The sequence below is a fragment of the Phyllostomus hastatus genome, unplaced genomic scaffold (assembly GCF_019186645.2).
Source record: "Phyllostomus hastatus isolate PE091 unplaced genomic scaffold, TTU_PhHast_1.1 phas_contig_210, whole genome shotgun sequence".
Taxonomy (NCBI): Eukaryota; Metazoa; Chordata; class Mammalia; order Chiroptera; family Phyllostomidae; genus Phyllostomus; species Phyllostomus hastatus.
The window spans coordinates 38,434,719-38,461,699 of record NW_025333737.1 but is presented as its reverse complement, the minus strand read 5'-3'; the positions used below and the strand labels follow the sequence as shown (position 1 = coordinate 38,461,699).

Here is a 26,981-nt window from a genome sequence, read left to right as displayed (position 1 = left end):
ATTCTGGTGAGGCCCGTGGCGCATTCCATTGGTCGCGCCAGACAGATGGGCGGGGCGGCGCTCCCCATTGGCCGCGTGCGGCTGCTGAGGTCCGCGTGATAGCGCGTGCGCGGGCCGGGGCTGGGCAGACGGCGGCTGCGAGCAGTTTCAGAGCCGTCCCGGCGAGCTGCTGCGGCGGGGACATGATCCGAAACGGACACGGGGTGGCGGTCGGCGCCGAGCAGCCGGGCCCGGGGGGCAGGCCCGCCGTGCGAGTGTGGTGCGACGGCTGGTGAGTGTGGCGGCGGGCGTTGGTGAGCGTTGGCGGGCAGGGACTGGGTCGGGGCCGCGGTGGCCCCTGCGCTGCCACCCGCAGAGGCGTGTGTGAGCTGGCCTTCGCTTCGGGCCTTTCTTGGGGCCAGGGTTGGCCGTCGATTGCGGGGAGGGGGGTGGTGGTCAGCAGAGGCCGACCCGGGCTACCGGAGCCTGGAGGACGCTTGGGACCCAGGGCCACCCCCACCGCGGAAGCCCTGCCCGAGGGACCGCGACGCAGCCCAGGACTCTAGCCCCGTCGCGGAGACTCGGAGGGGTCTGGGAGAGGCGCCCTTCCTGCAAGCGCTCCTTCCCCGACGTTTGCCAGTAAGCCGCAGGCAGAGCCAGGCCGGACGTCCGCCCAGCTCGTGCATCGCGGTGGCTAAAGTCGCGTGATGAATTTAATCGGTTTAGCGCCTTCTGAAGGAGCCAGGCACCTGCGGTCTTCCCCAGGGGTGTCTGTGTCGGGTTCCCGGGCTTGGCCAGCACAGAGCCAGAGAGATTCTCCTGGGTGCCTGGGCAGTGTCAGCCTCGGGATTGGGGGACTGCGTCCAGGACCCCCCCCTGAAGCCCCTGGGTGACCTCCCGCCCTCTCTTCCATCGGGCCACATGGCGGGGTTGTTGGACGCTGTTTGGGGTTGTCAGCCGATGACTTGTGGCCTGTGATGCTTCCTTGGCCCTCTCCTGGGGCAAGCAGAGAAGGAACTATGCCCTTACCTACGGTGCCTGCACTTGAATCACCTTAGGCAGACGGAGGGTGGCCTCGTGTCCGCGGACTCTGACCTTGGCCCTGGCCAGCAGGCCCTTGCCCCTGCTGTCACAGCCACAGGCAGCAGTGACTGGGACACACCCTGGCCCCACTGCCACCCTGCATTTCCTGGGCCCCCGGCCCAGCCTGACCAGTGGGCACAGGGGACCGGCCTGGGTGCCCCTGGGCTTGGACTTCTTCCTTCCCTGACCCCAGAGCCAGAGCCCCGCCACCCCACGGGCTCGGCTGCCGGACCTGGTGTGGTGAGACCAGGGTCACAGGTGGAAGGAACAGCTCCGAGTCCCCTGGAGAAGCAGGACAGCTGTGCCCACTCAGAGGGCAGCGGTGCTGGTGCCAGGCCGGGAGGAGCAGAATGGGCTTGAGGGCACAGCCCGGGCCGCAGAGCAGCGTGGGTGCCGGCATGCACAGGGCACACGGGGCCTTGGAGCCGAGAGGCCACTCTGACCAGGCCTGGCTGGGAAGATAAAGCTCTAGACCCGGCCACGGGGAGGTGGCAGCTGGCCCGCTCTCGGAAGCTCTGGGGGCCTCGTGGGAGCAGCAGGCACCGCCCCCGGGCGCTGGTTGGACGTCGCTGCCTGTCGGCCCAGAGACTCTCCACTTGCCTCGGGGCCACAGCGGGTCCGGCCCACCCTTGAGTTCTGCAGCTCAGAGAGACCACGTGCGGCACCTCGCATCTGGGAGAGGGCCCCGAGGGCCGCGCTGTCCCAGGAGCGGGGGCAGGGCTGTTCTTCCTGCGCTCTGGCCCTCGGGACCCGCAGGCCTGGTCCCTGGGCACAGCCGGGCGCCTGCCGCCTCTGGCCCTAGGCCCGGGGACCAGCGCTGTGCGGAGCTGAGCACCCACCTCCCCGCCGAAAGCTCAAGCCCAGCCAGACCCTAGGGAGAAGTTCCTGGCGGTGGCCTCTGGGGGGGCTTTCTGGGGAAGGCACGGAGGAGCCCGGCCGTGCCCCTCGCTACCCACGGGCCACTCAACCGCAGCCCTCCCCAGCCCAAGGCGTGACTGCCCTGCCCCCCTGCAGCTACGACATGGTGCATTACGGCCACTCCAACCAGCTGCGCCAGGCGCGGGCCATGGGTGACTACCTCATCGTGGGTGTGCACACTGACGGTAGGCTGGGGTGGCCCTGCCCACCCTCCTCCCTCCCCCTATGCCCGCCTGGGGTGGCCCCCAGCGTTACCTGGGACTCTGGTTGGGTGAGGGGACCGCACACTTATCCAGCACACCGTCCTGAGCTGCTGTGCCGGTCGGGGGAGGGCAGGGCGGTGGCCGTGCGGGCGTGGGAGGGCCCTCCCGAGGAAGGACTGGTGAACCTGCGGCCCAGCCCAGCGCGCAGAGGGGTCACCAGCGTGCCCGCCCCTCTGCTCTGGCCCCAGCGGAGATCGCCAAGCACAAGGGCCCGCCAGTGTTCACGCAGGAGGAGAGGCGCCGCATGGTGCAGGCCATCAAGTGGGTGGACGAGGTGGTGCCGGCGGCTCCCTACGTCACCACACTGGAGACGCTGGACAAGTACAGCTGCGACTTCTGCGTCCACGGCAGTGAGTGGGCGCTCGGGGCTGGCTCTGGCTGCGGGGCCCCGGGTGGCGCTGGGCCTCTGCACGCTTCGGGGGGCCCTGAGCCCTTCGGGGGCCTGAGGACGCCCCAGGTCCCACCCCCCAGAAACAGGCCGGGCCACGAGGGCAGGCCTGGGAAGGGGGGTTGTGAGCCCCGGAGGTCTCGGTGGTTTCGGGCTAAGGACCCTTGCCCCCACGTCGCCCCATAGATGACATCACGCTGACTGTGGACGGCCGGGACACCTACGAGGAGGTGAAGCGGGCCGGGAGGTACAGGTGAGCCCCGTCTCGGGCCCTTTCGAGGGGCAGGACTCAGCGTTCGGGCGGCACGTCCGGGCTGCAGCCTGTGCCGCCGGGGTTGGGGCCGGGGCCGGGGGTGTTGCCCAGCAGGGCGCCCCAGGTCTCTGGCGCGACCGAGAGCGTCGAGGACGTGCTGGTCTGTGGGCAGTGCGCCAGGAGGCGGGGCTGCCCTCGATGGGGTGACCCGAGAGCTCCGACCCCATGTCTCCACCGCCACTCCTGTCCCCAGAGAGTGCAAGCGCACCCAGGGCGTGTCCACCACGGACCTCGTCGGCCGCATGCTGCTGGTCACCAAGGCCCATCACAGCAGCCAAGTGAGTCTGGGGAGGTGGGGCCGGGTCCCCAAGGTCCCCCCACCACGGGCACCACCGGGAGGGAAGGAGGAACGCCCGCCCGCCCCGCCGGGGGCTGAAGGACGGTGGGCTGCGGTGTCCCGGACTCGGCTGCGTCTGGAGGGCGCGGCACCTGACCCCCGCCCCCGCCTTGCTTCGCAGGAGATGTCCTCAGAGTACCGGGAGTACGCAGACAGTTTTGGCAAGGTGAGTGTCCCCGGAGCCTCGCCCACCACCCTGCTTCCTGCCTCCGGGCTCTGAGCGGGGACTGACCGGCACTGCCTGGAGCGGGAGCGGCCTGGCCCCCTCCCCTTCTCTAGTTCCCTCATCTGATCCCCCCAAAGGAGATGCTTTTCTCAGAAGGCTCCTCCCAGGTGACCAGCGGTGCCCTTGGGGTGTGGGGCCCGCACAAGTGCCGTGTCCACTGGCTGCCTTCCTTCTGGACCTAGGTGGCAGTGGCTGCAGTTTCCGCTGTGACCTTGGGGCAGGGCCACCATCCCACTTGCCACAGGGCCCCTGCCCAGCCTGGCCCTGGTGTGTGCGGGAAACAGCCAGGAGTCAGCTGGCAGGCTGCGGCTGGGGTTTCGAGCCCTACCTTGTAGCCCCCACACCTGCTGCCCCCCAAACTGTGCCCCTGAGAGCAGGTGGGCAGGCACGCGCAGGTAGCGCCAGGCTCGGAAGAGGGGGCAGGTGCCTGCAAAGTCTCTGTGGCTGATCAGAGCCCTCTTGGCCTGCAGTGCCCGGGGGGACGGAACCCCTGGACGGGGGTGTCCCAGTTTCTGCAGACGTCCCAGAAGATCATCCAGTTCGCGTCGGGGAAGGAGCCGCAGCCCGGAGAGACGGTCATTTACGTGGCCGGTGCCTTTGACCTGTTCCGTATCCTCTAGGCCCCGGGGTTGAGGGGTTGGGGGTGGCCCCCGCCCTTTCCTCTGTGTCCACACCGGCCGAGGGGAGCGCCCCTGACGTCTCGAGGCCCTGGGCAGGCGGGGGCGGGCCGGCAGGGAGCGCGGAGGGCCAGAGGGCTGGCGCGGAGCGCGGAGGGCCAGAGGGCTGGCGCGGAGCGCGGAGGGCGGGGCCTGTAGCTGCCCCAGCTGGGTTGCTGGCTCCTGAACCTGGCGCAGACATCGGGCACGTGGACTTCCTGGAGAAGGTGCACGGCCTGGCGGAGCGGCCCTACGTCATCGCCGGCCTGCACTTCGACCAGGTCTCGGCTCCCCGCGGCCGGGCGCAGGGGGGCGCAGGGGTGCTGTGGGGGCCTCTCTGGGCGGGGCTGCCCTCCAGGCCACGCCCACCTCCCAGGGGCCACTGGCGGGAGGCCTGCTGACCCGCTCTCACCCCTGCCTTAGGAGGTCAACCGCTACAAGGGCAAGAACTACCCCATCATGAACTTGCACGAGCGGACCCTGAGCGTGCTGGCCTGCCGGGTGAGCGCGGCTGGGCGGGGGGGCTGGGGGCCCCTCGGGGGCCCTGGGCACCTGGTCCTGCCTCCCCACGTCCCCGCATCCCCACCGGCAGTCCCGGCTGGCGTCTGGGGCCGCCCCCCACCCCGCTCCAGCCCGGCGGGGCCCCCGCTCACCGGCCGCACCCCCGCCTCCGCAGTACGTGTCGGAGGTGGTGATCGGGGCCCCGTACGCAGTCACGGCCGAGCTGCTGGACCACTTCAAGGTGAGGCTCCCGGGCCAGGGTCCCAGGGCAGCTGGGCTGAGGCCGGGGCTGGGCAGTGCACGGTGGCAGCCTCCCTGGGGTGGTGCTGGGGGGCCACCTGACCCCCGCTCCCTCCGCAGGTGGACGTCGTGTGTCACGGGAAGACAGAAATCGTGCCTGACAGGGACGGCTCCGACCCGTACCAGGTGGGGCGTGCTGGGCCCGGGCCGGGCCGGTCTGGGGGACGGGTGTGGAGGTGGCCGCTGCTCTCCGAGGGCCCCGCAGTCCGGGGGGGGGCAGGAGGCTAACGAACGAGGGTGACTGTCCTGACTGTGCTGGGCAGCCTCCTGGGGGTCCAGGGCAGGGCCCACATCTCCCCCTCCCGGTCTCCAGGAGCCCAAGAGGAGGGGCATCTTCTGTCAGGTGGACAGCGGCAGCGACCTCACCACGGACCTCATCGTCCAGCGCATCATCACGAACAGGTGAGGCCCCTGCGCGGCCGAGGAGCGCCTGGAGCCCGAGGCCCCCGGCTGAGCACGCAGCTCACGCCCCACTGGCCCGCAGGCTGGAGTACGAGGCCCGGAACCAGAAGAAGGAGGCCAAGGAGCTGGCCTTCCTGGAGGCCATGAGGCGGCAGGAGCCACAGCCCGCCAGGGGGAGCGACACTCCCTTCTGACGACTGGACTGCCAGGGAGAGCCCCGGAGTGCGGCCGCTCCAGCCCCGCCTCCTGCCGCTAGGTGTCTGCCTGCCGTGGTTTTCACTGCGCGGCGGCCCCGCCCCTGCAAGGCACCTGATGTCCTCGCAGCCCCCCCCCTCAGCTGCACCGGGAGGGGGCCCCCGGCGGGATGAGCAGAGGGGGCCGGTGACCAGAGGGGTGCCGCCCCGTGTGCCTGGGGGGCCCTCGCCCCCTGCCCCCTTGGGAGGCTCCTGCAGACTCGAGCTGATTTCCTGCCCACCCACCTTGGCGAGAGTCCGCTTCAGGGAGCAGGGACCTGAGGGCCCACAGCCTTTCTTCTTCGGGGCGCAGGCCAGGCCACCGCCCACGCCAGCACCCTCTGGCTCGCGCCGAGTCCCTGGTGCCCCGAGCCCGACTCCAGGGCCCTGCACCCGCTCCCTAGCCAGCCTCCCGCTCCCCCCACGGACTTCTCCGCTTTGTGCGCAACTGGCTGGTGTGCACCCAATAAAGCCGGTGGGAGACGCACTGTGTCGGGCTGCCAGCCCTGCTGCCCACCTGTCACCGGAGGGACGAGAGGCTGTGCCCCCGCAGCTCCCACTCGGGGAGGATTGGGGCCCACAGAATCTCGGGGTCTCCTGCACCCAAGTCACACCCACTGGGAGCAGCCTGGCAGCTGCAGGGCCACTTCCGGGGGCCGGGGCCCTGAGGGAGCCGACAGCCAGCCCTGCCTTCTGACGTCGCCGTCTCAGTGACTTGAGAGACAGAAGGGCAGCTTGTGTTCCCCGGGCGCCCGCACTCACTGGCTCACCTGCGCCCTGGCCGGGGGTCGGACCCGCATCCTCAGGGCGGCGGGACAGCGTTCTCACCCACTGAGCCAAAGGGAGCCAGGGAGAGAAACCTCAGTGTGTGGCTGCCTCTCACGCGCCCCCAACCGGGGACCTGGCCCACAACCCAGGCCTGTGCCCTGACTGGGAATCGAAACTTTGGGGCTTGTGGGGTGACGCCCAACCCACTGAACCACACTGGTCGGGGCTCAATTTCACCTTGGGGTCCACCTCGGAGCCCCCGGCAGGAAACCGAAGCAAGGTGACTGGGACGGTTCACACCCCAGCTGGGCAGCCACCACCCACTTCCCCTCCCCACAACGGGACTTGAGGCTGTGAGAGGCCCAGGGCCCTCCCTGCACCTCCTCCCATCTGGGCCCCCTGACTTCAGGAGCCCTATGGGGCCAGGCCTCCCCGCACTCAGACCCCTGGGCTCCAGGGAACCCCTGAGCAGAAGAACCGGACATCCCCCCGTAGACTCGGAAGGATAGGGCCAGTGGGCCTCGGGACGGCTGGCTCAGCCCCAGGCCTTCCCAGAGCCCCCTCCCAGGGTGCCACCCTGAGGGGGGGACGGCCCCAAAGCCCCAGCCAGGGCATGGGGCCTGGGCGTGCGGGAGGGCACCCTCCCCGAAGAGACATCTACCCTGGTACAATGGGATTGTGAGGTCCACCCCCAGCCTCCCTGAGCAGCCACACTGCACAGGTGCTCCGTGGGGGGGTGGGCACCCCCAGGGAGGCTCCGGACCTCCCTTGAGGCCCCAGCTCATGCTCTGGAGGGAGCTCGGGGGTGGGGGCAGGGGCCCACTTGCTGGGCTGCCCCGACCCTGGGTGTGCAGCTGCCCACCTTCTGGAATGGCCCCTCCGCCCCCTGGGCAGGGGCGGCTGCCTGGCGCCAGGGGCACTTGCCCCAGTGGGTCAGTTGGAGGGAGGTCTTCTGGGCAGCCCACCCGCCCCCCGGCCACAGGCGCAGCAGCCCCGTCGTGCCGGACCCACCCTGCTCGCCGGCACCGCGCCAGACTCGTGGCTACTGCTGAGGAGGTAGGTGCTGGGGCTCCAAGGAGGGGGTGGCCCTAGAAGCCGGCCGTCTAGTAAGGGACAGCTCTGGCCTCAGGAAAACCCAGGGTTCGAGGCAGGAGGGCTGTCTGAGCGGGGTGATGGGGAGGCTGGCAGAACACCCCTCCCAGTGGCTGGGTGGGTGGGAGGTCAGGCGTGGGGAGCAGTGGGGATACCCAGAAAGCTTGCAGCGCTCTATTGGAGCCCCGGGCCGCGCCTGTGCGGGGTGCTCCCGGAGGGATCCGTAGCCGGCGGGGTGCGGCCAGATTCAGGGACTGACCCCCAGGCCCTGCCCCCTCCCGTGGTGCCCCCCACCACACACACGCGCACACAGGTGTGTCGTTGCCTCATTTAGCCGTTTACTGTGGAGACGGGGTGGGCGGTACCCGACGCCATCTCCTTGGGGGTCGAGGGGTGCGAGCCGGACTGCGGGAGGCGGGGACACCGCGGGCGTCAAGCGCCGCGGCAGTCGGCGGCGCGGAGCGACAGGAAGACGTCCGCCTTGCACTGGAAGGTGGCGCGGCCGTCGGGGAGTCGTTGGCAGCTCTGCAGGTTGGGGGCCACGTCCTTGACGCACACGGCCTGCGGGCAGGAGGCGGCTGAGGGGGCGCTCCGGGCCTGCGCCCCCCCCACCCTGTCCCCGGTGGCCTCCCACCGGCTGCACTCACCGGGCTCCGTAGGCTGGGGCGCAGCTCCGCGGCAGTGCCGGCCCGGCCCGGGGGCTCAGAGCGCCGCGCGTACGGGGACCCGCGCAAGCCGGACAGCAGCCCCGCGGCGCGGCCCACCGAGTGGGCGCGGGGCCCCGCCGCCGGCTTGTACCAGGCGCGGCCGGGGGACGGCAGCAGCAGCAGGCTCAGCGCCAGGGCGGCGGCCAGTGCCGAGGGCTGGGCCATGGGGATGGGGTCAGGCGTCGGGCTCGGCGCCGCAGCAGCCGGGCACCTTATATCTGCGGCGGGCGGGGCGGGGGCGGCACGAGGACCTGTCGGGCCTCCGCAGACACGGGAGCTGGATGCGCTGGTGCGGGGGGAGCTGACGCCCACACCCCCCAAACTGACCGCTCCGCCTGCTGCTGGGAGGGGGCGCCGGGCCGCTCCTACCACCGGCGGTCGGGCCCTCGAGCCCTCGGGCCCCTCAGGGCAGCGGCAAGTGTAGGTGCTGCACCCCCACCCATGCGAGGGCGCCCCAGCCCCCGAGTCGCCCCCAGGGGCCCCCAAGGCTCACAGGGCGGGAGAGCCACTGAGCGCACAGCGCCAGGGCTGCTGGAGGAGCGGGGCCGGAGGGCCAGCGGGGCCGGAGGGCCAGCGGGCCCAGGCCTGTCTCCCACCCAGCGGGGAGGGTTGGCCCCCTGTTGGAGGGGGGCAGCAGGCAGCCAGGCGGGAGCTCTGGAAGGTGGACAGAGGGGTGGGTGGCCTCGGGCTTGGGGCCTTCTCTCCCCACCCCAAACGCTGGTCCGAGGACAGAACTGCCAGCAGAGGCTCATTTTCTGCACACCTACTGTGTGCCGGTGTCCAGGAGACAACTGGACCCGGCCCTGGGTGAAGCCCCCGGGGGCCCAGGGGCAGGTGAGGAGGCGGCAGGTGGGGCTGGACTCTGCGCGTGCAGGGCCTGGGGGACGACTGTGTGTCCAGCTTGAGGAGACCCAGCCAAGCACTGAGGCGTCCGGGTGGCGGGGGGTGTGGGTGGCCCCCAGGTGGGTGCGTGTGACTAGGGCTGACGGCACCACCCCAGTGGGCAAGGGGGAAGCTGCCTGGGAGGCTGGGTCCTGGCGGGTCCCTCCTGTCACCACAGACAAGTCCCCAGGGAGGGAGGACGTCCAGGGGGCAGGCCAGGGTGGCCACACGCCCTGGGAAGCTGGGGGCCCTCTGGGGGCCCTCTGCAGTGGCCATGGCTGCCCCTGCTCCCCCCAGAGGTCCTGGTGAGCCCACAGCCCCAGCGCACTGCACGCAGAGGGGCCCCACCTGCGCAGGGGCTGTCCGGAGCCCAAGGATGCCGTCAGGCCGCCAGACCTCGCCTGGCAGGGGACCTGGGCCCATTCAGGCCCCCTCCCCCACTGCCCAGCCGCCGCCCAGCACCACAGGGACACGCAGCCTCCAGAACCTGCCCCAAACTCCTGGGGCTGGGACGGCGGCCCCCCAGGGAGCTGTGGGGGAGCAGAAGGGCCCAGAGGAGCCTCCCCAGGGCTGTCCTTCCCTAGCTGGGGCGGCCCCAGACACCGGGGACACAACCTGTCCCCACGCGAGTCACAGCCTTGACGAGGAGCTGGCCCTCCGTGCCCTGTGGGAGACCGGGCTGCCAGACACCGGGCCTCCTCACCTCTTGGTGCAGCCACACGGGGCACAGCCTGGCCCTGTGCCACCAGCACCCGCTGGGACCGCCTTCTGGCGGGAGCTGTGCCCAGCCGGGGTCCCGCGGACCAGCCGGGCTCCCGTCGGGAGAGGCTGGCTGAGGGCCACAGGCCTCTGACCCCGGTTCCTTCAAGTCCGTCAGCAGTGCACCCCTGGGCCTCTGCAGCCCCCCCCCACCCCCCCGCCCAGGCAGAGCCCGCCACCCTGCTCCCCGCCGACCCCGCACCCCTCCGCCCGCAGGAGTCGTGACTCGGGGCTGGCAGCTCCGCGGGATGTTTATTCATGAGACGTCTCATATCCGTGCAGGCCGAGGCCGCGTCAGCGCCACGCTCACAGGCACCCAGAGGCCTCCGGCAAGGCCCGGCAGTTTAATGAGTTCCACTTATTGGATGAAGGTGTCGGCGTCGTGACCGAGCAGAGACAGCAGCGCGCGGCACCCGTCCCGCCCACGCGGCCGGCGGCTCACTCCTTGAACTTCCACTCCTGGCGGCACATGGGGCAGTGCTGCTGCACCTGCTGCGCGTTGAGCCACTTGAGGATGCAGTGCATGTGGAAGCAGTGCGAGCACTGGCCCCACACCAGCGGGCAGTCGTCGCCCGGCACCTTGCCTGCGGGGGACAGGAGAGGGCGAGGGTCACACGCGGCGCGTCCACCGCCGGGGGGTGGGGGGCAAGGCAGGGACCCGGGACCCGCGCTAGCCAGGGCCCCGTAGAGACGACAGGTTCTGGAGCCAGGACCGGTCCTGCGGCAGAGCCACCCCTGTGTGAAGGCCGCAGGACCCCCGCCTGGTGGGAGCCGCTCAGGGTGGCTCGGTGTCCGGAAGAGCCCTGGCCGGGCCCTCAGCCCTGACCGCTGGCCTTCTAGAGCCTGGGCCCGTCGGCAGACACCGCGAGGCCGGGACGCTGGACCTGCCACGCCAGACTGCAGTGTGACTGTGCCCCCCGGCTGAGCGGGACCCACTCCTCCAGCCAAGAGCCAGAGGCGGGGACCTCGAGACCTCGCAGGGCCCTTCCCCGGGCAGCACCTCCCTCTGCAACGTGCATCTAAGCGCGGAGGGCAGAAACTGCCTCGGGGTGCCTGTGCCCAGGGGGCCCGGCCAGGTCGCCTGTGGTCCTCGCACTCTCTCTCGACACCAAACACGGAGACTCGAGGTTCTGCGGGTGAGTTAAAGCAGTAGTGCACTGGCAGGTGAGGCTCGAAACCCCACCCGGCGTCTCCCTGCACGAAACGGGGAGCCGGCCTGCGCTCTGCCCCACCTCACACCCCTGCTGGGAGCAGCCCCCTAGCCCCCTAGCCCCCCAGCCCCCCAGGCAGGGGGTGGGGCCGCAGCTCCGCCTTCCTATCTACCGGCTGGGGGCAGTGTTTCCTGCCTTTTTAAAAAAATCCTTTGGAGTCCTAAAAAGTCCTTTTTATAAGGCCCTGGCCAGATAGTTCAGTTGGTCACAGCACCTTCACAAAGGCAAGGATTGGAAATCCCTGGTGTGGTTCTGTGGGCTGGGAGTCATCCAGCAAAGTGAAAGGTCGCCAGTTCGATTCCCCTGAGGGCATGTGCCCAGCGTGCAAGATCAGTCTATGGTGGGGTGCACTGAGAGACAACAGACTGATGTTTCTCTCCCTCTCTTTCTCCCTCCCTTCCCCTCTCTCTACAAATAGTCTTTTAAAAAATTACTTATTTTAGAGAGAGGAGAAGGGAGGAAGAAAGGAAGAGAAACATCAACGTGTGGTTGCCTCTCCTGTGCCCCCTACTGGGGATCTGGCCTGCAACCCAGGCGTGTGCCCTGACTGCGAATTGAACCAGCAACGCTTTGGTTTGTAAGCTGACACTGAATCCACTGAGTCACACCAGCCAGGGCAACAAATAATTATTTAAAAATCCTTTCTCCGAGGCCCTGGCTGGGCTGTTCAGCTGGTTACAGTGTGGCCACCACATGCTGAGGTTGCGAATCCCTGGTCCAGGCAACCGATTACAGAGGCAACCGATTAAAGAATCAGTAAGGGGAGCAGGTCTGAAGATCAGGCTCTCCATCCCCCAGCCTCTGCAGCGGGCGGGCGGTGCAAGCAGAGACAGACACCAACCCCGCTGGGACTGCCCGCGGGGCTCTGCAGCCCACCGGGTCGGCCACGCTGGCTCCCCCGCCTGCATCACCTGGGGCACCACCCAAAGATGGCGCGGAGCGCTTTTCTTCCCAGAGGGGAACAATCAAACCTGTGGCTTGGAAAGTTCCCAGCGCTTGCCCCAGGGCCCTCCGCCTGTGCAGCACCCTTGGGAGACAAAGTTTAAACCACGTTGAGTCCAACCTTGTGCCCCACTGTTCTCATCAAGTAAAACCAGATCAAGCAGAACTAATCGGTTCTAAGATCCGATCCTCCTAAGATCCCAGCCCCCGGCCTGATTAAATCAGGAGGGATTAGCTCCTGCAAGTGAGATTTCCTGCTCAGCCCACGCCAGGTGAGGTCTAGAACGAAACGGTGTTTGCACTGAAACTCAGTGGTTTGCACTTTGCAGCAGGAGTCCCCAGGCCCCACTTTCCTCCCGGGTCTACGCTGGTCCCAGAGGGGACGCCCTGGCCCTTGCTTCTGCGTTATGTTCACTTGGGCCTGACGAAAAACAGCGCAAAAGCTGCTTTTGAACCAAATATACAATAAAACACTTCCGTGCAGAACACGGCAGGGACAAAGGAACCACAAAGGAGAAATTGCACAGAGCCTGATAGTAGGCGCCCCGCGAGGCAGCGAGCGCAGCGGCCTCCCACGGGAGTCCGGAGTCGGAAGGAGAGAGAGGGTGGATGGAGGAGGGCTGCTCCAGAGGAGCCAGCTAGGGGCAGAGTGGTGGGAGGCACAGCCCTGTCGCAGCCCACCCGAGAGCGAGGAGACACGGGGACAGCTGGAGCTGTGCGAACCAGCCCCGAGAACGGGCGACGACCGGGGGAATGCTGCCCGGGGTCGGGCGAAGTTACGGACGCGCGTGCAGTGGGTGGCACGGGACGTCCCTTTTACCGCGGACTTTAAAACGCATCAGCAGAACCAGGAAGCAAACCCAGAACCGCCCCCTCCCGCGACCTGCGCCGGGCCAGGGGGGCGGGGTGTGCTCGCACAATTCCATGTTGTCGTTCGAGAATTTTCAGCTGACAAGGTAGCGCGTTCTCTGCCCCAGGTGTTTCCCAGCCCAGTCTGATGGCAAAAGGCTGCACCATTTTTCCTAACGAAAAACGTTCGCTGGCGTCTCCGTATAAATAGGGACCCACATCTCCCGCCTCTTTTTCGGCTAACTTTGCTCGAGGCCAGAGACTCTGTGCGGGCGGGAGTTTCTGGGGAGCCGCCTCGGCCGGGCGAGCACGGGGGACACTCACAGTCCGGACAGCAGCCATTGAAGGCCATCCGGCAGATGCCGCAGTTCTCGTCGTTGGCCACCCACAGCCAAGTGGCCACGCCGTTCCAGCACTTAATCTTCACCTTCATGGCGGCAGCGCCTGCGGACGAGGGAAGAGAGCGCCTGCTGCCCTGAGTCGGCCGAGCAACAGCACGCAGGCACCAGGCGAGGGTGCTGCCCGAGCCGGGGTCCGCTCGGAGAAACCGCTTTAGCCGCCCAGAGGGGCCCAGGGCGCCTGGGGTCGAGGTCGCCCGCGGGAACCCCGGGCGCCGCGGAGGCTCCGCACGCACTCGGGGCACCCGCAAAGGCCGCCGCCGCAGGGCGCGCTGGCTTTCCCTCACAACTGCACAGATGCGCCGCGCAGCCCGCCACTGACTTGGGGGCGACCCACAGACGGAGCCCCAAAGGCTCTCGCTGGACTTGGGCGAGGAAACCGCCACCCGGCCGGGGTCGCCCGAGGTGAGGGTGGAAAAAGCGGCGAGCCCCGCCCCCACAGCCGCACCCGGACCCGCCCCCGCGCCCTCGCACCCGAGCCGTCTTAATCGCGCGCAGCCCCGCCCGCCTTCAGTTGGCAGCGCCAGCGCCCGCGCGGGAAGGTACAAAAACGACCGCGACCGCGGCCGGGCGCTTCGCAGCGTTCCCCGCCGAGCCCCGAGCCCCAGCGCGCAGGCGCCGACCCGCCCCCTGCCGCGCCCTTAGCCAATCGGCGGTCGCTCCGAGGACGCGGCTCCGGAAGACGCCGCGCAGCGTCGGAAGTGACGAGCCGGCGTGCTGACGCGCGGGCTTGAGCCGAGGCCGATTCCGCGCCCGCCATGGCCGACAAAATGGACATGTCCCTGGACGACATCATTAAGCTGAACCGGAGCCAGCGAGGCGGCCGCGGCGGGGGCCGGGGTCGAGGCCGGGCCGGCTCCCAGGGAGGCCGCGGCGGAGCGCAGGCTGCTGCACGAGTGAGCCGGGGCGGCGGGCCCATCCGGAACCGGGCGGCCCTAGCTCGCGGCGCGGCGGGCGGCGGCGGCAGGAACCGGCCGGCGCCTTACAGCAGGGTGAGTGCAGGGGCCCGCGGCGGGGGAGCGGGCCGGCGGGGTGGCGCGCGGCGGAGAGGGTGGAGGGCCGGGCCGAACCGGTGGGCGTGGGCGCCGGGCCGGGCGGGAAGGTCGCGCGCCGGCCGGGTCTGGGAGGCGGAGACCATCCCCGCCTTTGTGTGGGCTGGGCGCCTGGCCTCGTGGCGGCGGGGTACGAGGGGACGCAGGGCGCGGGCTCCTGGGCAGCGGGAAATTGGTTGGCGGGAACGGAGAAGTTGGGGCACTTGGGGCTGCTGCGCGGGCGGGAAGCCGAGGGCTTCAGTCCCCTCCCCGCACTCTCCTCCGGGCCCAGAGGAGCCAAGGGTCTTGCCGTGCCTGCGAGGGAGGGAGACCCCTGGAATAAGACTCACGGGCTGGTGTCTGTTCTCGTGCTTTCTCCACTTTCCAGCCGAAACAACTACCTGACAAGTGGCAACATGACCTTTTCGACAGCGGTTTTGGGGGAGGCGCCGGTGTGGAGACCGGCGGGAAGCTGCTGGTGTCCAATCTGGATTTTGGAGTGTCGGACGCTGATATCCAGGTGAGGGACGCGGGCTTCTCGGTCAGCAGTTCACCCGCGCCGAGTGGATGGTGCTGTTTGTGATGTGGCCCTGGACCCCTTTCCTCCTCTGGAGAGTGGGCCCTCCCAGGGACCCAGGGGGCCGTGTCCCCGCTAAGGGGCTGCTGGAGTACCAGGCAGAGGTCCGGCTGGAGTAGAGCCTCCGACAAGTAGGTCGGTGCGCCTCGGGAAAGGCCGCCAGCCTGGTCCGAGGAGCTGCCGCCCTTCCTGCTACAGCGTCCTGCGGGCGAGCGTCTCTGCCGGAGCTTCCTGTTTCTAGCGGGACGCAGTGCTCCAGTGAGAGTGGTTCCTCTGCCCCGCAGAGCCGGGCTGCTTGCGTGCTTGCGTGACCTGGTGGCCGGGTCACGGTTTGTGGGGAGGAGAAGGAACGCGCTCGCAGAGCTGGCGGCACAGGGGCCAGAGCGGGCGCGTCTCCGGCTGCTTCCCCCCTGAGCCCCGTGTCCTGTCTGTGTTGCTTCACTTCCCACCGCTCCCCAGGTCTCGTCAGGGGCCTGGCTTTCAAACCCAGTTTGGGTTGAAGTCTCTAGTTTTTAATTTTTATTGCCATCAATAGAACCCCAGAGGCGTTTAAATTTGTTCTCTGGTTCAGCGGTGACACCCTGGGGGTCCGGGCGCTGGGCCGTCCTGGGCTCAGCTTCCCAGCGCTCAGCTGCGGGAAGACAGAGCGAGGCTGGTGAGCACTCACAGTGTCTCAACGCTTCTTTTAAGGTGGTTTCTGGCCTCCACTGGAAACCGCTTTTGGTGACCTCCACTTCCCGCTGGGTGCCTGCGGCCGGAGTAGCCCCACACTCTGGGTTCCCTCTCCATCTCCCAGCCTGCCTGAGGTCAGGGCAGTTCCCATGGCAGCGCTTGACTTCAGACTTTGCGGCAGGCTTGAGTAGGAGGAGAGGGAAAGGTGAGCCAGAACTGCCCCGGGGGAGGGGCTGGGTCAGGGCTCCCAAACCGGCGGGCCCTCTGAGCCGGTCTGCCTGCCGGAAGGCGTCCCGTGTTGTGTGGTTTGGGCCTTTGCTGGCCGTCGGCACAGCCCTCGGGTGTCTCATGGCCTTTGCTGGAGAAGACAGAGACTTCGTTGCGTGCCCTTCAGTGACGGGCTTTGCGGTCCTTTACCTGCATCGGGTGCAGACGTCCGGCCCCCAGGTCGGCCAGGGCGCTCAGGCCCGGTGCTCCTGGAAGTTGCCGTCCCGCCTGCCCCACCCCCTACGTCTCCCAGACCACTGTCCTGCCCCCGTGTATCTGTCTGCCTCCCAGGGAAGCACCCTCAGGGTAGCTCGCACGCCCTGGGCCTGGCCCTGGGCCGCCGCGAAGAAGGCGGCCCGGCTGACGGTTGCGTTCTCTGATGCCAGGAGCTCTTCGCTGAGTTCGGGACACTGAAGAAGGCGGCCGTGCACTACGACCGCTCCGGCCGCAGCCTGGGCACGGCCGACGTGCACTTCGAGCGGAAGGCAGACGCCCTGAAGGCCATGAAACAGTACAACGGCGTCCCCTTGGACGGTGAGTCCGGGGCTGGGCCCGGGGACCCGAGAGGCTGGGGTGTGTCCGTGCGGGAGTGTGGCTCGCCCCTCTGGCCAGGACACGGTGCAGCCGCCCCTCGTCTCTCGCCCATGCTGCCGCCTCTCGTGCTGCCCCACACATCTGGCCGACCCCTCACGAACCCCGTCCAGCAAGCTCCTCCCCTGCCCTTTCCGAAAGACCCAGGCTGGAAGTCTTCTCAGAACCTCTGTAGTGCCTCTTGGGGTGCTGGGCTACAGTCACAAAGACAGAGGACCGCTTCTCCTTCTGTCGGGTCGCCCACACCTGGCATCCGCTCCTTCCCCCGACCCCTGCGTGGCCAGGCCAGCTGCTTTGGTGGGGGCGTCGGGGGCATCCGGCGCCCTGCCTGGGGCCTGCAGGGAGACGGTGTGGCGCCCCGGGCAGGGCTCCGGCTCTAACAGCGGCGCCGCTCTTTCCCTGCCACAGGCCGCCCCATGAACATCCAGCTCGTCACGTCACAGATTGACACACAGCGCAGACCGGCACAGAGGTGAGCGCGGGGCGTCCCCCGCGGCCGGCCCGGGGGGCGGAGCGCGGCGCCAGGCCTCCGTGTGACCACACCCCTTTTCCTCGCCAGCGTAAACAGAGGCGGGATGATCAGGAACCGCGGCTCCGGGGGCTTCGGGGGCGGCGGCGGCACGCGGAGAGGCGCCCGCGGAGGCAGCCGGGGCAGAGGCAGGGGCGCCGGCCGGAGTTCGAAGCAGCAGATCTCCGCAGAGGAGTTGGACGCCCAACTGGACGCTTACAACGCGAGGGTGAGTCCCGGGGCGGGCGGCCAGGGCTGGCCTGGGCCGGACTGGGGCGGTCGGGGCCCCCAGTGAGCGCGCCCCTCTCTCCCTTGCAGATGGACACCAGCTAGAGCGCCGCCGAGGCCGAGTGCGGAGCCCGGCCCAGACGCCTCGTCCCCGCGCCCGCCGCGGGTGGGCCGGGCTGTGTGGCTGACGATGGATTTGTTTCTTCTGTTTTAAAATAGGATTTAAAATTCATGTAAAGGTTTTTCTTTTTTTTTTTTCTTTCTTTTTAATTCTGAAACCGACCTGTTTTGTACCGAGTTATTTTTGGGATAAACTTTACTGGTTGCTGTTGTGGGGGAGGTGGCCTGCGCACCTCTGCCCTAATAAACAGACGCGTGTGTAGAACTGGAGCTCTGGTCGTCCCTGGGGCGGGGCCTCGCCTGGGGCTCTGGGAGCGGGGAGGGGACCTCCTGGCGCCTGGCTTCCTGGCAGGTGTTCGGCACTAGTGGGGGCTCGCCTCTCCATCTGTCCTGCAGGCCCTGACCCCCTCCCCCTGGCCTGGGAGGTGGGGGACGTGCAGCCACCTGTCTGCTGCTGCCTGGGGCGGCCGCAGGGGCTGCCACCAGGTCCCAGGTGACTGGGTCGGGCTGTGGTCCTCTGCTGCCCGGGTTCTCAGGAACCTGGCGTCAGCGGCTCTGACTCTGCGACGCCGTCCCCTTGTGGTGCATGGCTCGGGGTGTCTTCTCGGTGCCAGTGGCGGAGACAGCTAGTGGGAGCCGGCAGTGCCCCCTCTGACACACAGTGTGGGGAGGACTGGCGGTCACATGTGTCCCTGAGCGCCCTTGGGACGCAAAGAGTGGGCCGGGACCACGCTGGGGGTGCACTTCGGGGGCTGAGGCCCCCGAGGGAGACCGTGGCAGGAGCACTGCCTCACCCGTCTGCGTCCTCTCCCGGGCCCACCCAGCCTTCCGGCCGGGGCCAGAGCGAGGCGGTTGCAGTGGGAAGGTACATCCACACCTGCTCTGCCTGGCCTCTCGAGGGGGGGCCACCTGCAGCTCAGGCGGCTCCTGGGCCCCCACAGGGCTGGAGGGAGCCTCGCAGGAGTGTGGCCCAGGGCAGCCCTTGAACTGCCCGCTGCAGCCCTGCCACTGGGCCGGAGCCTCACCAGCGCTGAGCGGCCCTCGGGCGTCAGACACCTGCCTTCAGGTGCTGTGGCCCGAGGGATGGCTGTGGGAGGGGTCGGGCCGCCCGGCAGGGCAGGGCGAGTGTGTCCCTGCGGAGGTGGCCCTGGGCTGAGCAGGCATGGGCCGGGCAGGGCTGTCACCGGACCGCAGGCCACACCCACCTTCAGCCAGTGTCCCAGTCGCCGGGGTCGTAAAGGCTTTTCCCGGTGCACGCGGAGAGGGTGCCGAGCCACTCTGGAAAGGCCGTGCCACCGGGCCTGGTTTGACCCATGCACTGGTGCGCCCACTGTGACACCACTGTTCCCTGACGTTCCTGCCGGTGGGAGCTGCTCCCTTCTTGCAGGGGAGCCCCCCAGTTTCTCTGCTGTGAGGCTAACATCCTTCCCTTGGTAATCCACAAACGTGGGGCAGCAGCTTTGAAACCGAGTGAACCCCATTTCTTCAGTGCTGTCTACGAACTGCAGCCCCCTGCAGCGCAGGATTGGGGGTGCGGGTTAGCGGGGGGTTGGGAGGAGCGGCCTCTCCCCGCCCGCCGTGGGTTACTGTGCCAACTCGGACTTGCTGCTCTCTGCTGACAGCGATCACCATCTGCTACCTGTGCTGCTCACACTGTTTGGGCTCTGGCCGTCGGGAGCTCCTGAGGGCCGTCCCGTGCCCTTCGCACCTGCCGTCCCGTGCCCTTCGCACCTGCCGGGTCCTTGCCGAAGCACTTCCTGACTGCCCGGCGCCTCGAGGGGCTCCGGGCTGGCCCATCCCAGCTCCTCTCGTGGAGGCTGGACCGCAGCCGCCCAGGCCCGGGTTCTGTGAGAGTGCCTTATGCCCAGGCCGTTGCCCCGGGCCCTCTCGGGACAGAGCCGGGAGGCCACAGGCCAGGCCCCAGGGGCACACACCCGTGCACATGCCCGTGTCTCTCCAGCCGTGTGCACACGGAGGACCTATGCCCAAGCCCCCGCCTCCCACCCTCGCTTGGGACAAACCCTGCTCTCGCTACGTGGGTTTCCAGGGCGTGAGCGTGCCAGGGAAGGCGTGGGCCCCGAGGTGTCTCCCTGAGCCTGTCCTCTTCCCACCCCCTCGCGAAGTCTGCTGGCGCCGGGCTGCTCCTCACAGCCCGTGTCCCCGTGTGTCTCCCCTCGTCCCCTGCTGCTCTGCTGCTGGTGATTTACACGTGTTACCTGTCCTCAGATCACGGGTGGTTTTGTGATTAACGAGTCACTCTAGGATCACGGACTCTTTGGGGGAAATAGCAATAAATACTGCATCCTCAAAAAGTTCAATGTAAAAATGAAGCCAGGAGGTAATCTCTTTAACTTCAAGTGCCTCGCTCTCTCTGTGATCTGCAGCCTAAGCTAGGAGTGAGTTTGCTTGTATGTTATCTGTACTTGTTGTAGAAACAAACTGAAGCGTTTCGGCACGCTAATTGTGCACTAATATCTGTAAAAATCCACGTGAGCACACCGTTCAGGATGATGTAATGACACTCGAGAACACCTGGTGTTGTCTGTGGCGGTTCCTTGCTCACTAACTCATTCTAAAAACGGGCAAATAACAAGAAAGTACCAAACGTTTTTTTCTCTACAAACTATTGTGAAAGAACTAAATCACTGGTGACAAAATTCTGGCTAAAAAACGCCAGTGAATTGGAAAGCAAGCATTGTGGCGGGCCTGGGAGTTCTGTACACACACACACACACACACACACACACGTGTACGCTCACGCGTGTGCGCACACACACTCCTCGCCCTGTACATTTCTTGTCTCTGGCTGTCCCTGAGCTGTGTCTTTTGGAATGACCCGGTGATCGTCAGTAGACAGCCTCTCCGAGTCGTGGGAGCTGTTTGACAAAGCTTTGTGCCCGAGGGGGCAGTTGTAGGCGCCTTCCCATGTGCAGTCTGCTGGCCCCACTGGGGCTGGTGCCTGCAGTTGGGCCGCCCCCGGGGGAAAGGCCTGGCTGGGCGCTGACAGCCAGCCCTCCCCGGGCTGCAGGACATCCGCCCGCCCGCCCTGCACGCCCGAGAGCCCGGCCGGGCTCCTCGGGCCCACAGAGCAAGAGGGCTGGTGCTCGGCCACAGCCACCAGTCCGGAGCGTTTGCCGCAGAGAGCTGGACACTGGGGCAGGTGCGATAACGGTGCTGGGACCCCGGAAGGGACTTGCTCCTCGGACGTGGGTTTGGGCTGAGGCACCTCCGGAGGACATGCCGGCGGAGGTTTGTGCTTCAGACTTGCTGCACGTGCAGAGGGTCGGGGCACAGGCGGGGCGGTCGTCCGCCAGCTGAAGACCCTCCAGGTGGCAAGCCGGGCCCACGGGGCTCCCGACACCACCCTTTCCACCTCGGGGCCCGCACCGGGCCGGCCCTGGGCCTCGCACCCCGTGGCTCCCCCCACCACGGGCCTGGGACAGGCTGTGTGGCCAGCACCTCGGGGGAGGTGGGTGGCACAGGGCTTCTGAGGTGGCACCACGGGGCCCTGCACCCTTGCCCGGAGCACTCGCCGCTCCTGTCTCTCCATCTGTCTGTCCATCTAGGCCTCCTGTCCACGGGGGGGGGGGGGCTTGGGCTTGGAGTTCAGCCGGTCTTGGAGACCACGGCTGTGGCCAACAGATTGGGGACCACAGCCCCATGAGAGACCCAAAGCCAGGACCACAAAGCCACCAAGCTGCTTCCTGGCCCTCAGAAACCGCAGGAGATAATGAATGGTGGCCGTTCAAGGCAGAGGAAGAGGGAGGCATGGAGGGAAACGCCGACATGTGAGAGACGCGCCCGTACGCGCCCCAGTGACCGGGGACCGGACTTGCAGCCCAGGCCTGCGCCCCAATAGGGGGCAGACCCCTCGACCTTCCAGTTGACGGGGTGACACTCCACCCCACCGAGCCCCACCGGCCAGGGCACGGCGGTGGTTTTCAGCAGATAAATTCCAGGGCACATGCCCACACGGTGACAGGTTCCTACTGACGCGCACGGTCGACATGCTCTGTAGGCGTCTGGGCCCTGCAGGGCCCTCGGCTCCCTCGGGGCAGACTCGTCCTGGGGACACGACTTGGTGCCAGGACGCATCCCGGGGACAGACGGCTTTGGGGGCAGCTGGCTGAGCGCCCGGCTGGAGGGGGCAGCTGGTGGCCGGCGGCACTTCCCGCTTGGGAGCCTGGCAGTGGGGCTCCTGGTCGCAGAAAGCTCGCAGATACGCCCTAAAACCCCAGACACTCCCAGAGAGTAACGGGTCTCTTTCGAGTTGCTCTGTCACCCAGAATGCTCTCCCGTTCACGGTGGGTGTTGACGCACGGGTGGCAACGCACGTCTGCCCTGGGCTCCCCACCAGGCAGGGTGGGCTGGACAGGAGGCCCCGCCTCCCTGGAGTGGAAGGGTCCCTGAAGGAGGCATTGGCCATTTCCGTGTCATCACAGTCCCACAGGTGCTGGGGTGGAGGAGGGCAGCTCCTCCCCAGGGTCCCCGGAGGAGCGCTGAGGACTTTGGGCCCCAGGCCAGGGAGGGGTGCCCGGCTGGGGTCTGGGAGGCTCGGCCAGGCGAGCTGCGTCCGGTGAAGCCCCTCCTGGTGCCGCAGACGTTTCTGTGTTTGGTGTGTGGGCCCACACCCGACCTCTGGGACGGCCGGAGCGCGGAAGCGGAGACACCGAGGCCTGGCGAAGCGCCTGGAAGCAGCCAAGTCACCTGTGCCAGGGGCTCCCCAAATCCCAGGGGGCAAGGCCTTCCTCGGGGACAGGCTTCCCCGAGTGTAGCCACTTCTTTCATGCCAACGCCTCCCGACTCAGGGCTGGGTTGACAAGACACCTGGAGAGGCCCGGCCCTCGGCCGTGGACAGGCGGGCCCCGCGGGCGTCCTGGGAGCGGTCAGTGCAAACTCGAAGGGACGTCCTCTGGGGACTCCCGGGAGAGCGGGGCAATGGCGGCAGGCGGAAGGGCTCCCGTCGCGGGCTCGTGCGGGCCTTGGGTGGGCCCGGCCGAACGCGTGGCTGCGCAGTCCGCTCGTCCCCGCACGCGGGCCGTGAGCCTGCACCAGGCGCCGTCCCCGCGCGTTACTGGCGGCTGACAGCACCCCGGCCGAAACGCCACGACGTCCAGGCGGGGCGCACGCAAGACTGTGCCTGCCTCGTTCCCCGAAACAGTCTGAGCCGTGGGGTCCCGGGGGCCGGAAAGCGCCCGCAGCGAAGGGTACAGACCTCCGGACGGACCGGCTCTCGCGAGCGACCAGACACACTCTGCGACGCCCACGCGGGACGCGCCCACAAGGCAGGTCCCGCAAGATGGCGGCCGCGCATGCGCCCCTGCCGGCCCGCCCGGCGCGAGCGGAAGTCGCGTGACCCCGGAAGTGGCCGGTCGGGCGCGCGCGGGCGGGGCACCGACGTTCGTCATTTCGTGCGGGAGGGAGCGCGAGCGCGGTGCGGTCGAGCCTCCGGTGAGCGCCAGGGCGGCGGCGGCGGGGCGGCGGCGGCGGGGAGGCGGGGCGGAGGCCGAGGCTTTGCCTGCCCCGCCCGCCGGGGGGCGATCGGCGCCTGGCGGGGGCGGCGGTGACAGCGGGCGGTGGCCCGAGCGCAGGGCGGGTCCCGGGCGCAGGGGCTTCCACGTGGGGGCGGGGGGCGCAGGCCCGGGGCCGGCCGGGTGCAGGCGTCCTTTGTGGCCGCTGCTCGTGCCCCGCGGCGCCCCAACCCCGCCGGTGCGCGTGGACCTGGACCAGGCCCTACACCCCTCCCTAGGCGAAGGCGCACCCGGCCTCTGGCCATTCCCGAGCGCCGAACCCCACCCCACCCCGCCCCGCGACCGGCCCAGATTGCGGGGCCTTGCGGAAGTGCGGGGCCGCGGCTTCGCGCGCGTAGGATCCTGTCGCCCGCGGCCTCACTTGGTGGCGTTAGGGCGTGAGCCTTCTAGAGGAATTCCGGAGAAGAGCGGGCGCGTCCGGCACGCCTGCAGGCGGCGGATCCGCTCGCGCGGGGTGCCCAGCGGCCTTTTGTAGGATCTGGTAACGCGCGCACGGCCGGGCTGCCAAGCTGGGGGGCAGGCGTTGGTTACCTACCCGCAGCAGCCGGGGTCTGCGGTTTGCTGGGCCCTGACCCGACTTGCACAGGCAGGACGGATGTGAGGGGTTTCGGATACTCCCTCAGGGATTTCAGAGGGGCCAGGAGGGGGGACCTCAGCCTTATGCAGCTCCAAAGGCTCCTGCACCGGGGTCCACAAAGAGGGTCCGCGGAATACCCAGCGGCTGCAATTTCCAGCTCCGGGTCAACAACCCTCCCAACCGGAGAGAACCTGGGCAGACACTCTGGGTCCCCGCGTCCTCTTGGGACCTACCTGTGGGGCTCAGGCTGGCCCCGTTACCTGTTTCCTGTTCAGGGGCCTTGCTTCCTGGCCAGGGCAGGGTACAAGGGGCATCTCTGGTCGGGGAGAGGACCCCTGGTCTAGCAGGAGGGGTCCTCGGGGGTGAGGGCTTGGGCAGCTTGGAAGGAGCAGCAGAACCTGAGGTTTTTCCCCAGCCGGCGGGAGAGGGGTTGTAGCGGCCTCTCCTGCAGGGAGGGAGGGGAGGCGAGCCCAGTCTGTGGAGCAGGCTGCAGGGCCTGCTCAGTCCTGGGCCGCCGGCTTCACGTGGCCCCTCTGGGCCTCGGAAGCCTGCGCTGGGCCCTTTGACAGGCTCTGGCTGCCGACGCCGCCCTCGGGTTCCAGGAGGTGCCCCGCCCCTTAGGCAGAGAAAAGGGGCCTGGCCCTGGGAGGCCCCTTCCCCACAGCCTGCGCTCGGTGGCTGCAGGGCCTGCCGAGGGCTGGGGGGAGGGCAGCACTGGGAGTCCCCCCGGGCCACCACAGTGCGCCCCTCCCACAGGTGTCCCAGACCAGCTAGAGGGGAGCATGGCCGAGCAGGAGCCCACCGCCGAGCAGCTGGCGCAGATCGCCGCCGAGAACGAGGAGGACGAGCACTCAGTCAACTACAAGCCCCCGGCCCAGAAGAGCATCCAGGAGATCCAGGAGCTGGACAAGGACGACGAGAGTCTGCGCAAGTACAAGGAGGCCCTGCTGGGCCGTGTGGCCGTGTCTGCGGGTGAGTGGGCTGCCCGGGCGCCTGTCCCTCCCTCGGGTCCTGCTGCTGGTCCTGCTGGTGGCCGCGGGGTGGGTGCCGGAGACAGGAGGCCCCGCGGGTGGAGCCCTAACCTGCTGTCACTCCGCAGACCCCAACGTCCCCAACGTCGTCGTGACCCGCCTGACTCTGGTGTGCAGCAGCGCCCCGGGTCCCCTGGAGCTGGACCTGACAGGTGGGTGGTCCCCCAGGTCCCTGGCTGGGGCTTCCTGGCTTCTTATTACTTCCCTTAAAGATAGTTTCTGGAGAGCTGGCGCCCTCCCGTGGGCAACACAGGAAGTGCGGTCAAGTGGTCTTGGAAGTTGCCTTGGCTTTGGGGAGGCCTGAGTCTGGTGGGGGGGTTGGCAGTCAGGAGGGGAGTGCTCCCCCACCCCCCCACCCTGGGGTGGAGCCTCCTACTGCAATGTCCTCCCAAACCCAGGTGACCTGGAGGCCTTCAAGAAGCAGTCCTTTGTGCTGAAGGAGGGTGTAGAATACCGGATAAAGATCTCTTTCCGGGTAAGGCGGAGGGGCTGGCAGGGACCCGGAGGGGCTGGGGCCAGGGAGCCCCGCTGAGCCCCACTGGGGAATCTCCCCGCAGGTGAACCGAGAGATCGTGTCCGGCATGAAGTACATCCAGCACACATACCGGAAAGGCGTCAAGAGTGAGTGGGGGCGGGCGCCGGCCAGCCTGGGGACAGGCCAGACCCGGGAGGGAGAGGGGAAGGCGGAGCCTGCCCTTCCCGCGCCCTGCTTGCTGACTGCCGCCTCCCCCCGCACCGCAGTCGACAAGACCGACTACATGGTGGGCAGCTACGGGCCGCGGGCGGAGGAGTACGAGTTCCTCACCCCCATGGAGGAGGCGCCCAAGGGCATGCTGGCCCGCGGCAGCTACAACATCAAGTCCCGCTTCACGGATGACGACAAGACGGACCACCTGTCCTGGGAGTGGAACCTCACCATCAAAAAGGATTGGAAGGACTGAGTCTGGCCCGGGAGGCGGGCAGGGAGGACAGACGAGGGATGTGCACGCCCCGCCCCGCCCCGCCCCCCCCCCCCATACCAAAGTGCTGACGGGCCCCTGCCCACACTGCCCTCGCTGCCCGGTCTGCCTCCCCCAGCCCACGGGCCCCGGCCTCCTGGATAGTCTAGTGTCGCTGCTGCTTCCGCCTGTGCCGTGGGGGTGGAGGCTGCGGCTCAGGCCTCCCCTCCCACGCCGGACCCCTCCAGGGCCCCCACTTGTCCTCACCCGACCAGAGGCCCTGGCTGTCCCGAGTGGGGTGCTCAGGGCCCCTTGGGCCTCTGCGGCGGTTCTGTCCCCGCCCCAGGGGGTGGGGTGGGGGAGGGCGCATGATGCAGGGCCCGGGGGCCGGGCACCCTCCAGCTTGCACCCCCTGGTCAGCTCCCCCATCGCTGTCTGTACCTGTCTAACCATGATGCCTTAACATGTGGAACGTGTGCCGTGGGGGCCGTCGCTGATCTCTAACCCCTGTGTCTGCATGAGCATGTGGTCTCCCCCGGGCCCTGCTGCCCCGGCCGCAGCCCTGCGGCCGGGGCGGTGTGGGACGTGCTGCTGCTGCTCCCGGGCTGCCCGGCCTGGCCAGCCCCTCTCCCCTCTCCCCTCTCCCCTCTCCCCTCTCCCAGCCGGGCTGTGGGGGACAGCTCCAGGGGCCTGGGGAAAGCCAAATTGCCAAAACTCAAGTGGCCTCCAGTCCCATCCGAGAGGCTGGGTGATCTTACGCCTTTGCTTTCTCCGTCCCAGTGGGCAGCACCCAGACCCCAGAGCCCACGTGGCCCCAACACAGAGCCCTCGGTGGACACAGCCGGCAGCCGAGCCTTACTTGTCCCGCCTGGGCCCTCGGGCCCGGAGGGGCGTGCCTGGCCTGCCAGTATTTATTGCCTCCACCTGTGCCGTCCTCTGGGCCAGCCGGCCTGCCGCCTCTGCCCCCAGGCCCCGAGCCACCACCCCCGCCGGGCCCTCCCTGGACCCAGCCAGGACCACTGTGGGACCAAGCGTGTGTGGGCGGAGCTGCCCCAGTGCCACCTCCCAGGTCGGGCCCGTGCTGGGGTGCACAGGAACCCGTCCCTGTTTCTCCTCCTCTGACCGGGAAATAAACTCCCCCAAAGGAGCCGAGGCGTCTGCTGCTTGTCTCCGGGCAGGGGGGAGGGCGGGGCTGTTCCTCTGCGGTCCCCCGGGGGCAAGGTGGGGCTGCCTCTGCCCTGCCCTGGTTGAAGGGTTTCAAGCCCTGCTTAAGCACCCTTGGCCCCGGTGCCCTGTGGGTGCTTCAGACCTGGCAACTCCCCGGAGGACCTATGGTCGAGGGTGGGGTGCGTAGCCAGGTCACAGTCCATCTGACTGGTCCTCAGGCCCTTGGGCCCCCTGTCTGGTCTCGGGGGAAGTCCCCCAACCCCAACGGGTGGGAAGAAACCTCCTTGGAGATGAAACTCCCCAAGAAGCAATACTTGGGACCCCAAGGGGCGGCCAGTCCTGGGAAACCACCCTGCCCCCCAAGCCACCATGGATTCCTCGGGTGTGGCTGAGCCCGGGGCCCAAGTGGGGGGGGGGGCAGGGCAAAGGTGGAATGGCGAGGGTAGAGACGGTGTCCCCAGCTGCACGGAGGCCAAGGGATCCCTCGTGGGCTGCCAGAGGCCAGGTGCACGGGACCAGCTGCCCCACTGGCCAGC

At 68.4% G+C, this 26,981-nt stretch overlaps 5 protein-coding genes across 6 annotated transcripts; 3 read left to right on the top strand and 2 right to left on the bottom strand.

Moving 5' to 3' along the window:
- The first annotated feature begins 116 nt into the window (after window positions 1–116).
- On the top strand, window positions 117–6,086 carry PCYT2 (phosphate cytidylyltransferase 2, ethanolamine). Its single transcript, XM_045836559.1, has 13 exons — window positions 117–271; window positions 2,077–2,165; window positions 2,432–2,593; window positions 2,818–2,884; window positions 3,138–3,222; window positions 3,403–3,447; window positions 3,978–4,116; window positions 4,362–4,444; window positions 4,587–4,664; window positions 4,840–4,905; window positions 5,025–5,090; window positions 5,278–5,366; window positions 5,449–6,086. Exons 1-13 carry the CDS (start codon window positions 183–185, stop codon window positions 5,558–5,560), a joined length of 1,170 nt encoding a protein of 389 aa, XP_045692515.1. The 5' UTR covers window positions 117–182; the 3' UTR covers window positions 5,561–6,086.
- A 1,527-nt stretch (window positions 6,087–7,613) lies between these two features.
- On the bottom strand, window positions 7,614–9,914 carry NPB (neuropeptide B). Its single transcript, XM_045837172.1, has 2 exons — window positions 8,107–9,914; window positions 7,614–8,020 (listed from the first exon to the last, which is right to left on the bottom strand). The coding sequence occupies exons 1-2, from the start codon at window positions 8,329–8,331 to the stop codon at window positions 7,892–7,894; spliced, it is 354 nt and encodes a 117-aa protein (XP_045693128.1). The 5' UTR covers window positions 8,332–9,914; the 3' UTR covers window positions 7,614–7,891.
- Window positions 9,915–10,040: 126 nt separating this feature from the next.
- Window positions 10,041–13,829, bottom strand: ANAPC11 (anaphase promoting complex subunit 11). The gene is made up of 3 exons (XM_045836164.1): window positions 13,682–13,829; window positions 13,134–13,253; window positions 10,041–10,391 (listed from the first exon to the last, which is right to left on the bottom strand). Exons 2-3 carry the CDS (start codon window positions 13,240–13,242, stop codon window positions 10,246–10,248), a joined length of 255 nt encoding a protein of 84 aa, XP_045692120.1. The 5' UTR covers window positions 13,243–13,253; window positions 13,682–13,829; the 3' UTR covers window positions 10,041–10,245.
- A 1-nt stretch (window position 13,830) lies between these two features.
- Window positions 13,831–17,466, top strand: ALYREF (Aly/REF export factor). The gene is made up of 6 exons (XM_045836152.1): window positions 13,831–14,199; window positions 14,627–14,758; window positions 16,141–16,288; window positions 16,754–16,817; window positions 16,905–17,082; window positions 17,172–17,466. The coding sequence occupies exons 1-6, from the start codon at window positions 13,966–13,968 to the stop codon at window positions 17,184–17,186; spliced, it is 771 nt and encodes a 256-aa protein (XP_045692108.1). The 5' UTR covers window positions 13,831–13,965; the 3' UTR covers window positions 17,187–17,466.
- A 5,032-nt stretch (window positions 17,467–22,498) lies between these two features.
- ARHGDIA (Rho GDP dissociation inhibitor alpha) lies at window positions 22,499–26,425 on the top strand. 2 transcript variants are annotated; one of them, XM_045836150.1, is made up of 6 exons: window positions 22,499–22,652; window positions 24,066–24,281; window positions 24,409–24,492; window positions 24,739–24,815; window positions 24,898–24,961; window positions 25,082–26,425. In XM_045836150.1, the coding sequence occupies exons 1-6, from the start codon at window positions 22,514–22,516 to the stop codon at window positions 25,279–25,281; spliced, it is 780 nt and encodes a 259-aa protein (XP_045692106.1). In that variant the 5' UTR covers window positions 22,499–22,513; the 3' UTR covers window positions 25,282–26,425. The 2 variants fall into 2 exon arrangements, with proteins under 2 accessions (XP_045692106.1, XP_045692107.1); XM_045836151.1 differs by lacking the exon at window positions 22,499–22,652 and adding an exon at window positions 22,777–23,213.
- The last annotated feature ends 556 nt before the right edge of the window (window positions 26,426–26,981 follow it).